Source organism: Corvus brachyrhynchos, unplaced genomic scaffold, assembly GCF_000691975.1.
Source record: "Corvus brachyrhynchos isolate BGI_N302 unplaced genomic scaffold, ASM69197v1 scaffold281, whole genome shotgun sequence".
Taxonomy (NCBI): domain Eukaryota; kingdom Metazoa; phylum Chordata; class Aves; order Passeriformes; family Corvidae; genus Corvus; species Corvus brachyrhynchos.
Window position 1 is genome coordinate 2,005,359 of NW_008236509.1, and position 12,975 is coordinate 2,018,333.

General features: G+C 40.0%; 1 protein-coding gene across 2 annotated transcripts in view; it reads right to left on the reverse strand.

Moving 5' to 3' along the window:
* The window catches only part of SYT9 (synaptotagmin 9), a 37,491-nt gene extending 25,606 nt beyond the window's left edge, over positions 1 to 11,885 (reverse strand). For both annotated transcript variants that reach the window (XM_008644097.2, XM_017726343.1), the window contains exons 1-2: positions 11,491 to 11,885; positions 9,328 to 9,874 (exon numbers count right to left, since the gene is read on the reverse strand). In XM_008644097.2, the coding sequence (XP_008642319.1) occupies positions 9,328 to 9,874; positions 11,491 to 11,870 (927 nt within the window). In that variant the 5' untranslated portion in view covers positions 11,871 to 11,885. The remainder of the gene's footprint in view (positions 1 to 9,327; positions 9,875 to 11,490) is intronic.
* Between the last annotated feature and the right edge of the window lie 1,090 nt (positions 11,886 to 12,975).

A 12,975-nucleotide genomic window follows, 5' to 3' on the forward strand; every position in this document is an offset into this window, starting at 1 on the left:
AACTGGAGTGTGCACTGAGTGTGCATTGCCTTTCAGTGTTTCTGACAACCAGTGCAGAATTCGGAGATTTCTGTGTCTGTCATTTAATCTTCCCCAGTCAAACACAAAGTGATGCTGCTGTGGCCTGTTGGAATTTTTTCAGGAAACACTGTACTTTATATGTTGTTCCTGACACACATATATTCAGAATACTTAGAGAAATGAGCATACATGATGGGAAATGAAATACAACAGTGAGTTAAAATGAAGTTCTCTGCTGCAAAGATGTCATAAACTTGGGGCTGATAAATCTTGTTGAAAAAGCTTTCAGTCAGGTCCTCAGTTTTGCCATTGTTTCTTTAGTTCTGCTCTCAGAGAAACAGCTCACTTAGCATGAAAGAGTGATGCCTTTCTGCCCCTCTTCCCCTGGATGGTCTGGCTGCCTATTTTTCACAAAGTGAAAGAATGGAGGAGCAGAGCTATGGATCTTTCTGCAATGACATGAGCAAGGTTCACTACAGAGCCTCAGCAGCGGCCCTCGTGCTCGGGGGGGCTGTGACTGAACACAGAAAAGCTGTCACATACCTCAACCTCCAAGACCACCCAGGGACAAACAGGGCCTCCACAATATCTGGAATTATACTTCACAGCATGACAGAATATTCTGAGTTGGAAGGAACCCACAAGGATCATCCAGCCCAACTCTTACGTGAATAGCCCTTATAGGGACAGAACCCACAACCTTGGCACTATCAGCACCATGCTCAAACCAACCGAGCTAATCTTGCAATAAATCTTAGAAAAAATGGTTTGTGTGTCCTTTGAAGTTTCCACTGTCATTTTATGTCAGTTCGAAGTTTCCTGGACGAGAAGAAAATCTAGAAAAGCTACAGATACAAATACAGATATGTACTGTGGGAAAAATATGTCCTTCTCCACAAGTCAGCTCCCAGTTCAGCTGCAGCTAGCTCTAATGCTTTCCCCCCACAAAGGCAGTGGGGAGGTCTGAAGACAGCCCTTGTGTGATTATTTAGCAAATGGTATAGCCTTAATTTTGGCAAGCTCTATAACTTAGCCTGTAAGCACAAACCCCATGCCTCCTAGCACCAGTTACAATCCAGCATTTCTTCCCTTCTGTCCAGATGATATCTTGTCCTCTATTACAGATCCTGGACTCCTGAAGGGTTAAAGTGTGAGACAGGTGACATCCTCTAACAAGACTCTGAAGGGGGCCAGACAAATCTTTTGCTGAGAAAAGAGCCTGTGTGTGGTGGCACTTTCTTTCCTACCTGTTTACCTGGGTCCCAGGTGTACCAGGGAAGATGAATTCAGGACTGTACCCCAGCACATCCACATTTTAGCTTGTGTTAGGATGCCAGCCTGTCAGATAATGGTGTGCTGGAGATGCTTCCCGAACAGCTCTGCTATCCCCTGCCCCAATAACCAGGATATCCTGCTGCGAGTTCGGGGCACAGTTACAGTGAATCCCTAAGGAAATTGTAATAAAAAAGTCCACTTACTGTTAAATAAAAGGCCCTGGGAAAAGAACATGAGAACTGGGTAAACAGACTGCACAGAGAGGGAAAATGTAGAACTCTGAAATACCCTGTTTGGTAGAGAAAGGAGAAAGATGGCTGTGATATCTAGTGGGGATTAAGGGCTAAAAATGGCTTGAGGCTTTTCACATAAGCACAGTATGTTCAGCGGGAAGAATACTTTCAAGTTTGGCTCCAAATATTGAAACTTAATTTAAAGAGTAGGATTTTGCAGAAATTTTGATAAATCCATAAGCTATTGAAATGCTTTCTGTGACCTCTGCTAGAAAAAAAAAGACAGAGTAAGCATTCCCAAAACTGTTCAATAATTAAATGCGTGTTTGAAGCCATTTTTTTTTCCCCTGCCTGGCTAAATACATGTTTAAATTGAAAGTTATATAACCCTGTAGAAAAAAGGCTATGGCACAGTCTAATCCTGAATTATGTGCAGAATGGTTACAACCAAGATCCCTTTAATACAGCTATTTTAGTCTTAGCGCTGTGCGAATGCTCTTTGCTCGTCTTCAAGAATTGCTGCCTAGGAATTGTAAAATACTGGAGCCAGATTTCTTTTTGTATTTGCAGCTCCTACTGACAATTTTGGACGGTGTAATTGAAGGACAGGCTTGGCTGACCGGGATCACATTTTGACTTTGGTTTATATGCAGTCAGTGTCACTGTGAACTTTTTCTCTCCCAGAGCCTTGTTTGAGAGAGATTTCTGGGAAAAAAAGGATTGGCAGAGGAGGGTGAGAAGAAAGGAGAAGGGGGACGTGTGGAACAGGGACACTTACAGACACTTCCACTAACCAGGAGGCAGGAATTTAGGGTTGTGTCTAACCTTTTTCAGCATGCAGCTAATGTGTGGAGGAAAATGTTCTTCACACACTACTGCTGTTCTGGGGCTGTTGTACCAGGGAAACATGGAGGATACAGTGACCATGGAGAACTCAAGATGCAGCACTGATGGGCAGGGAAAGTATCAGTTTAGAAAGCAGGATTCTAATTTGCTAAGGAATTTTCTGTTATTTCCATATTGAAGCAGAATATCCATCACTTGACTTGAAACAATTTGCTTTCAAAATATTTTAAAATAGAGTCATAGAAATGCAGTCCAAATGAGAAATCAAAGTATCTTACTTTGAAATTTCGGTTTTCTCAAAATGCTAACTTTGAAATATCTTCTATTAAATTTTTTAACTGGAATGATGCCATTTCTACTACATAGGTTTCATTTTTATTCTTTTGTCTGCTTTAGTTTCTTTTGTTTTCTTGGTTGGTTGTATGTATAGGGTTTTTTTTGTAGAGAAATATCCATAGTGAAAAAGCTCCCTCAGAAATTCTGATGGCCATGCTCCCGGGCTCTGTAAACTTCACATGGTGCACACACACACAGACACAGACACAACTCTCTGAATTATTATTTCCTTAAACTGCTCCCAAACCCCCAGTAAATGGTAGCTGAAGCCTCAGTGATATTACAAGATCCATCCTGTTTCTGGCTGTGCCTGTGGAATTACAAGGCTGTTGGGTAATCCCTTGCATGGAATAGTCATTGTTCCTTTTACAGCCAAGCATGCAGTGCTCGGACCACGGCCTTGGGACCCACAGAGCTGCATCTCAAACCACTGCTCTCCAAGGCATTTGACTTTTTTTTTTTACTTCTGACCCTTCCCAAGTTTTGTTGTTCATTATTCTCACCATTATCCAGTTCTCAAGCAGAACTAGGCATATGCTGCTTTTAGTTTTCTGAAAACTTGTTAATATTTTATCTCTACCCTGTGTCATTGTACATAATCGTGTCTGTCCTTTGTTTAGCCATGCTGAGTGCTGACCTCGTATCATTTAAATGTATGGCGTGCCTGACAAATCTTCCCCTACAAAGTAATTATTACAATCATTAAATTAAGAAAGAAAAAAAACCCAGAAGACAAACGGAAAAGCCCAGTGTTGAAAATTAATGCATTTAAATAGGTGGTTAAGAAGATGTTTAAAAAGAAAAACACAGCAGCTGTTCTCCACTGTAGACTGAGTACTGTACCTGTTGTGCTGATGCTGAAGCCTAATTAATTTCTGTTTCATCCTTACTGTGGTGACCCTTAGGAATCTGAAGGATTAAAGATCTATGACTTTCCAGCATCTTTTGGCTATGAAATGATTCATTACACATGCACTTTCATTTTTTTCTGTGCAGTTGATTAAGAATAGACAGAAAAAAATCATGCAACAAAGGGTGACCTTGTGACTCAGGAGAAGATGAATATCCACTGATCTGCCTCTCAAAGGCAATTTTGCTTTCTGGTTTTGGGTTTTTTTTGAGTACTTCTGGGTTTGATTGTGATTTTCTTTTTTTTTTTTTTTTTTGAATCTTATCCCTTGTGTTTACTGCCTTTAAATAGCCATGAAATAGTTACTTTTGCTCGTAAGCTTTTGCCATGTTTTAAAACAGGCAAGACTCCTGGGTTTGCAAATCTGTCTCTTGTAAAGAGACTTGCATTTGCAAATCCATTAAATAGGTCCATCTCCACATCCATAACTGGTTGCTTCCCTGGTGCCAAAGCCTACTTGCTTTAAAGAAGGAGAACACCAGGTCAATACAGGATAGGTTTTCTGTATTAAAAAACAAAACAAAACAACTTTTGTTTCCCTTTTACTGACACAAAAGAAGTAGATATGGCACTCAACATTGATGCCTTGGATTTGAATTTGTACACAGAGCCAGAGACTTGGTTTGTTTCTGTTCCTCCTCAAACTGTCAACTCAAAAATTTTGTTAACCATTGTAAATATTTTAAAGGCTTTTCTGAGCTCTTGCTCAATGCCATCACTTCTCTAAACCCTGCAAGTTGCCAGAACAGGGATTTCAGAAATACTAGCTAAAATATCTTGACAAGCTAAACAGTTTTTAGAACTGGAGTAGGTGGACTTAGCTGACTTCCTGCCAGCTCCAGAGTCTGCACACTGTCGAAGGAGATAAGCAGAGCAAACGGAGCGGATTAAGGCTGCTGCCAGGAATCTGCAGATCCTGGACCTGCTCTCACTTGGGCCATCAGTAGTGCCATGTCTTGAGGAAGTTACATCCTTGTTGTCCAAGCCTGTTGTGCTGTAGGTGAGCTACGGGCAGTATTGACCTATTTCTTTCAAAGAAGGATGTTTATTTTCCTCGACTTTTGAGGGCTTAAGCCCTAAGCCTTATGACCTGCACCTCTTTATGCACATTTGGCAGACACTGAACTGCTCACAGCTCTTAGCAGGAACGGACCTGAGCAATGCAACCTTTGAGGAAGTTTTTTTTCAGTTGGATCAGATTTCAGTATTTTATACTTTTATTATGCTTTCCATGAACAACTGACTGAAAAATTTAGCCTCTTTTCGTCTTTCTTCCACACATACTGTGGTTGGCATTAACATCTCTGAAACAGGGAACTTGAAACTTCCTTCTGGTGATGTTATGATTCCAGTTGCATCTCAGTTATACAACATAAATGCCTAAAAATACAAATTCTCAAATCTTTCTTGCTCAGGCAAACTCAAGAACAACAGCAGTGAACAATTAGCATTTTTAGAACGAAGAATTTCAAATACTTATAACCACCCCACTTTTTAACTCTCACTTTGTCAAAACACTAACATGCATATGAACATGCATCTTAAATAATTTTTTCTTTCAATATGCTTTTATTTTCTGGATCTGTGCAAAAGGAATTCAGCATTATCTGTTGCATTTTTGACACCCATACCCTAACAGAGCTTGAAGAGTCTTACAAACAGAAGAAATCAATTTCTTGGCTTTGAAATTTCTGGCATATGCTGGCTCTTTCTGGATGTCAAAGAGAACAACTTGATATACAGCTCATGTCTCTTTATAGCTTTGAACTATCCATAACTCTCTTTTGGGTTTTAGTAAACACATTCCTTAAAGTCTGTGCCATGTTACTTCTCAAATTCTATGTACATTCTATGTGTATTACCCAGGGTCTTATTTCTGTACTCTCTTCTCTCTCAGATTCAGAAATATTTCCCTTCTATATTTCCAACCCCATTTTGTACCCTGATATATTGGTTGTTTTGAGATGAGAGAAAGGTGCCAATGGAGTGCTAGGAATAGGATTTTTTTTAAGTGTATGTCTGAGCTCAAACATTCAGAAAAAAGAGCAGTTTTTGTTGTTCCATGCCTAGATATTAAATGTAACTATATTTGACAACTGAAAAAAAGAGCATCAGTGGCAGAAACTATATATACTGTAAGACCAAAGCCACAAACTGCCTTCTAAATGCCTTTCTTACTACAATTACCCACCTCCTCTAAGTTGAGGTCACTTTTTAAATACTTGTCCTCTCTGGAAAGTTTACCTGGTTATCAAGTGGCAGTGGCTGAGCACTTTGAGAATCCAAAGAGCCAGGAGGTACCAGAGCTGGATTTCCAGCTGGCAGAAATTCTCTCTGTACCCTGCATCAGCCCAGTGATGTTTAACAAGCAATTCTTGACAACGGATTTTCCTGTCTAGGGGCACAGCAAGTTATACAAGGGGATACTTGGCACCTTCTGAAAGAGAAGGTTTTCCTTTCTCTGAAATGCACCATCTGACACCTTCCTGTTTCATATCTGACACCTTCTTCTTTCATGGTTTTTCATTTTATCCTGTGACAAAGCCATGTGTCTTTGCTTGATCACATTTGAGTTTGAAGATGGCAACCAAGGAAATATCAACCACTTTTTTTTCCTCTCCAAACATGCCATCAGTCTGTGAACAAATACAACCAAAAACCCCCACCCCAAACCCTGATTATGTTTTAGATGCTACTAAACAAAACATGCCAACAAGAGAAACCCAGGCTAAAAATAAAAAGCATCTTTTTTTTCTTGATAAGCCAGAAACCAGTGTAATCTGACTAGTACATGCATATAAAAAAAAGCTTATCTAGTTCATTTCATGCTCATGCTAAAGTTGATCTACTTAATTATCTCTACCATTATACAGCCCACTGCTGTCTTTTTTCTGCTTGGAAAAAATGTCAGTTACAGGAGGGAGATGTTATGCTCAGAGGACCTGGGATTAGAAGAAGAGTCATTTTGATACTGGAGATTCATGTTTGGCACCAGACTGCTTTTAAGCATGTAAAAAATTTTTATGCTGATATGCGTCTGTGTTAAGAAATAATTTCAAACTCTGGGATGGTAAAAGATGTCATAGTCCAAAGAATAAAAACTGCTGGTTTAGGATAAAAAAATCTTCCAGTGTTATTAGAAAACAGAAGAAAGCACATGACATAATAGGTCAGTTTAATGGCATTGTTTGCAGTAAAGCTGACATTTCAGGCATAATCTGCAGTGCTCACTTAAGTAGGACATTTTACTGGGCAGAGAAGGATTTGATACATTCTTTTATATTGCTGTGTCAAATTGGATTAGAACATAATAAAATGAAGAATGTAAAATAAAGGCCTTTGGGCTCACTGGTTAGGCAGTGTAATAAGATGCACAAGGAATTAAAATGAATTGCACTCTTCAGAAGTATGGCAAACTTGTCATGTGTAGTTTGTGTGGAGCTTCCCTTTTTCTCATTCAATTCCAAGGTTTATCCTTCCTGTGTGCACTTTTTGTTGACCTACGTAAAATGAATTCCCTTCAGTAACTTTGCCCAGCATTCTTCTGTTCTCTAATTATTATTTGAAACAAGACAACGTTCAAAGATAAATTATTGAAAACCTATTACAGCCGATACAGTTTTGGTTTCCAATCATAAACTGCCCAATGGGGCTCAACACTTTGCCAAAAATTATTTCTGAGTTTCACTAATGCTGCCTGCTGGGCACAGGAGTATTCACTGCAGCAGTGTCAGTGGGTTGCCCTGGTTTAGGATCCAGCTTCTGCTGTCAGACTGAGAGATATCTCAGCTACACAGACAAGAAAATGGGCAGAAACTTTGTTTCTTAAATGATGCATGGAGTATTTCTCAGAACCTCATGGAATGAATTCTAACCTTTGAAATTTTGGAAATGTTAATGGGTAAGCTGAGTACTCCACGCTTCCATTTACCTGATACTCTTATCTCAGAACTCACATTACCCAAAATTGGATGTGTCTCCTATGTACCATGAGTCACTTGCTTTGAAAAGACCTCTGTTAGCTGGAAAGCCATTGACAAGTCTAGATGGCAGGTCGTGTGTTCTGTTTGGATAAACAGGGTTACACTTCACAGGAGAACTGGTATCAGGAGGAATTAATAAATGACTCATGTTTCAGTCCTGAATTTAATTTCAGATATTACAGAAAATCTGAATACAAATGATATGCTGCATCACTTTTGAAATTTGGAAGAAGTGGTTCGAAAGAAAATACCAGAGCCAATCTTCTGCCTAAGTTAAAGCAGGAAAAAAGGACTCGTTCCTACCAAAGTAGCCCCAGTGTGCATGCACATTCCACTTTCAGTTGACTGTAAAAAATGAAGCTGATCTTGGGACACTTAATGCTGTATGAAGGCAGCCTTTCACTTGGAATGACCGTCAGCTGCTCTGTCACAGCCTGACTTTTCCCTTGCAGCTGAAAAGCAGTAACTTCTTCTACAAAAGCTAGGTTTATCCTCCCCGACACCAAGTGTCCGTGCCCTGCCTGTACCCTGAGTGAGGAACTGCTTGTGCTGCTGCTGCACTTCCATCCTTGTGTGGAACAGGATTGTGCAGAGAATTCACCTTAAAACCAGGAAAATACAAATTTTCATAAAGAATTTTCAAAGAAACAAAAAAAGGATTTAATCAGTTTGGTCTGTAATATGGACATGCTACCAGACCACAGAGGTGTGAGGGTCAAGTTATTTGTCTCAACATCCTTTACTTTTCATTGGCTTCTTATTCTCAGTTTCAGCGCTTTCCTGAACTGAGGTCTAACAAACTTACCCTTTGATCTTACTGCTAATGATGCCTGGTTTATTTGACTCTAAAATGTGCACTCCACTGGAGTATGGTTTGACATTAGCAAATGAAATATTTACTGACACTTGGCACTGGTGCCTTCACCTCTGTGGATTTCTGTAATGTATCATTCTCACTGAAGGTCTGTCCTCCAGAGGATGCTTGGGATTCATCTCTAATGGCATTACAAGAAGGTTGGCTCCTGCTCTGAGTAGAAAGCTCCTTCTTTTGTGGAAGTAATTTCCATGATTTCATACCTAATCACTGTTTGGACTCCTGCACAGAATTTGATAACAGAGACTTTGGGATAACAGAAATACACTTTTAAAAATACATTCCCTGTTTCCCCAGGAACAGAGTGATGCCAAACAAAGAGTTAAACCAATTCAGTGTTTCACAGCTTTCATGGAACAGCATTGTCTGAACTCTGTTTGGCTGGATTATAGCTGTGGGGTTTTCTGACTTTATGAGAACAGTCTTTTGAAGAACTGAAGATCACTACATAAGAAATGTTGAATCTGCAGTTCTGGCTGATTAGTGTGCTGTAAGTTACATAAAAAATCATGCAAAACAGGAAGACAGGCAAAATAAGAAAAGTAGTATTTCCTTAAGTAAATTTCAGATTAAGTAAGATTAAAACATTCTCCAGCATTTCTACCCTATCAGCAGGGCAATGACTAAACCCACTGTCTCCTACATAAAACTTTCTTTAATATATCCAAAGAACAAGAAATGAGAACTGAAAATGTACTGTCAATTTCCCTGGATTAAGGTCAAAGCTTGAGAAAGAGAGAGAATAGAGTATTTTCCTTCACAAATTCAACAGACAATTTCAGTTATAATCAGATTAGGGAAATGAAGTCAGAACAAATAAAATTCAAGAAGAAAAATTATAATACTTACATTGGTGACATATTCAATATCCTTCCAAATATTACATTCCCTGGGAAAATCTGCCAAATCTAAAAAATTATCCACTACCACTTGGCCAATCAAGTCGTGCCTGGAGAATCTGTCAAAGTCATACACAGAGAAATGGAGTTTCCTTGTGTTGAGATCATTGTATGGGACAGTAAATAAAAAAACTTCATCAAATACTGGATTTAGGGTCTTTCTGTGCACTTTAGTCTGGTGTTTTGTTTTCCTGTCGGGAAGCAGATAGATCTTCACGTACGGATCTGAAGTTCCAGAGAAGTCCTTTGCTGGCAGGTTAATGGCCTTGTGAATCTTCACTATCAGCTGCTCTAAATCACAGTCATACTTGAGGATAAAGTTGAGTTTTCCACAGGCCTTGCTGTTACTCCTCCGGCCATCGTCAGTGTCCAGTGACCTCTGCTTGTACAGCTCTGGCTTAATGCGGCCAATGCCCGTCAGCTGCTCCTGCTTCTGGACCTGCTGGATGTTGAAGTCAGGGTTGGACAGGTTGAGCTGTCTCTGGATTGAATTGTGCCTTAAAGTGAGAAGGAAAGAGTTGAAACAGGCTGTGCTGAGGGGGGATAAGGATCTGTGCATGCACACTAAAGATCCTGTTTGCATCTGACATTATTTCTGCAACGTACAATGGGGTCAGATTTTTAACAAAGGGATGAATGCAACAGTTGGGAGAGCTGACCTTCTGCATCACACTGCTAATGCCACATCATTTTCTGTTCCCGTGTCTCAAGCTGGTCTGAAATGGTTTGCTGACCACCCCAACAACTGTTTTCCTTTTTTCTCTCATAACTGATGAAATAAACTCGGCAGCACTTTGGCTGAAAAGCTCCTTTACTTTCATTAGTTGAGGATAAGAAGTTGCTTTTAGCTTTGGTCCAGTGAAATTTATTAATTCACACTTACTGTGACTGAAATTTCTCCTTTGTAGGTGGTAACAAAAAATCAAATTTTCAATCCCTGTTCAGGTAGCGGGATGTGAAAGTGAAAGTTGGATTAGGTAAAATCCTAATCTTCTATGAGTTCTATTTTACTGTCCTATTCATATGCAGCAATCACTCAGAGTACTGGAGTACCAGGAGCTCAGGTTGAACACAGAAAGAGCACGTGGAAAATGCCACCACAGGATTAATCCAAAGCTATTTATACTGAATCTAATCAGCAATAGTTCCTCTGCTATAATTGTTCATTCATTCCCTGTAAATATCTGTTTACCCATGCTTAAAGCAGGAACAGCCTCTTCTTATGTGCTATCCCAATTTTTTTTTTTCTCTTGTTGCATAATAAATACATAATCTTATGGCTGTACACTAGTCATTTCCACGATAAAATATTGTCATGTCACCAAAAAAAAAAAAAAAATTCAACCCTTAAGCTCCTTGTGGCAGTGAGAGGTGCAGAATATCCTGTGGAGGAATAAAAAGAAGAGGCTAGCAAACAGCCACTGCACTAGTGCTGTACCTTCTCCAACTGAAATGCATCTGCTTTGACTCAGATATTTCATGGCTCTTCACATGCTGATCCTTATTGCTGTACGAAACATAATCCTTCTATCACCTGCCCCTGCACACACTCTCGCCCTCACCCTTTCCTCTTCCCTCATGTACCGGTTCTCCAGTTCCCCTGGAGACTTCACTGACTCTTGTTCAGTCACTTTCCCCCCACAGTCATGACTGTGGCTAAAATCTACAATTTTTAATCCTATTTCTAACTCTTGCAAGTGTTTCATTAGCTTGCCCTACTTTTCTTCTTTGGTTGTTTTAAAAATCTTTGAGGAGATATTACTGAGTGTTCTGCACCAGTGCTAAGTGCAAATGAATATACTTTACAAGCTAAATCTAGGCTGTTCTGGTGCTTTTAAGGGACACAGGACTCTATGTTATTCTGCTTCTGAGGGAAGAGCACCAAAGAGACAGTAGTTGAGAGAAGAGTGGAATAGGATTGTGATCCTGTCCCTTCAACCTACGAGGTTTGTGCATGTCAATGAGTAAATTTGTGTCTTTTTTTTCTTTTTTTTAAAGGAACATGGCAAGAAAATGATACATTTTTTTTAGATCAGTGTGCTGTATAATCAAGCTGCACTTCTTGGACTGTGCTTGCATTCATTAATAACAGAGAGAAACTGGAGCTACTGACCGGGCAGACGAGGTCGGCTCAGTGATCTGCCGCTGCATTCGCACATTGGGCACGCAGTTCTCCTTCGCTCCTGCCTGGGTGTCTAATGGAAGATCAGGGGAGGTGTGGCTGATCTTCATGGAGGAGGCCTCGGGATAGGCGGCAGGCTGGCCCAGGTAATCCTCACTGTAGTCACGGTCATGGGGCTCCGTGTCCGTGTAGTGCAGTGGCTCCTGCTTGCTGTCCTTGCTCCCGAAGGGCAAACCCCGCTCCCGCCAGGGGATCCAGCACAGCTTCCAGGACACGAACAGGGACACGCCAAACAGAGCAAGACCACAGGCCGTGACAACTAAGGAGAGCAAGCTTATTGAGATATCTGCAAACGAGAGAAACACATCCATGTCACCCTCTGTGCTCCTCGAGTGCTGCATCTCCAGGGCATCAATATGGGAGGCAAACACCTCTGGATTGCAGAGCCACAAAAATCACATTCCAGTCCCTGCAACCATCACCAAATATAAACTTATTAAAAGTTCTAACTTTTTTTTCCCCCAGGGACAAAAAATTGTTTGGAATATATAGCATAAGGCTACCTCGATAGAACTTAGCTTAGGAATTCAGTATAAGACTTGAACCCAGCTTATAATTTCCCTCCAAAAGCTGGGTGGGATGAAAGGTCATCCTAAATATGAAAAGGGCTGCTCACTTGCTTACTCAACTTCCTACTGATGAAAGAGCTGTGCCTGCAGTACATTTTTCTTTTTAATTTCATTTAGTGCAGTTTCCTCCACCTGCTTTACCAGTTCTTACTAGCTTCTCTTCCAGAGCCTGTATTAGACTTAAACACCATGAAAATATGCACACAAGCCCATCCATGACACAAATTTTTTTCACTGATGTATCTTGGTTTATTATTTTAATTCAATTCCATCTAATTTTAGACTCACTCCTATCTTTGCAAATTATTTTTGACTATCAATGCATGGCTTGCTCTTTGTAATTTAATTAGGATACCAGTATCTCTTCAAAACTGAGATTCTTCTGGGTTTTTTTAACTCCAAAGGCTTTTTCTTTTCTGTTTCCAAATTTCTGGTATAAAAAGGAATGTGGAGATGAGTTTTCTGTTGTTTCTCCCCACATTTCCAGCATTATCCTACTCCATCAACACAAATAAGCTACAACTGGGAGTGGATTTTGCTCTGTTTTGCTTTAAGTTGCACGTTGGGAAAATGACTCAGTAGAACAGCTGTTTTTGTGGTTACAGTGTTTTTGAAATGAATCTCTCTGTGGATTACACAATACATCGTGCCTTAAACACAATTAGTGAGAATTCCATTTTACTGCCTTAAATTATAAACACAAGCTGATCAAAGCAATTTTTCACACTGTGTGTAGATTCAGAGTGTCAGGCTGCATCTCTCTAAGCAAACAGCCAGGCTGAATTTTCAAAGGATGGCAGGAGGCTGAAATGTACTGCTTCTACTAAGACAATTATTTAAGAATGAC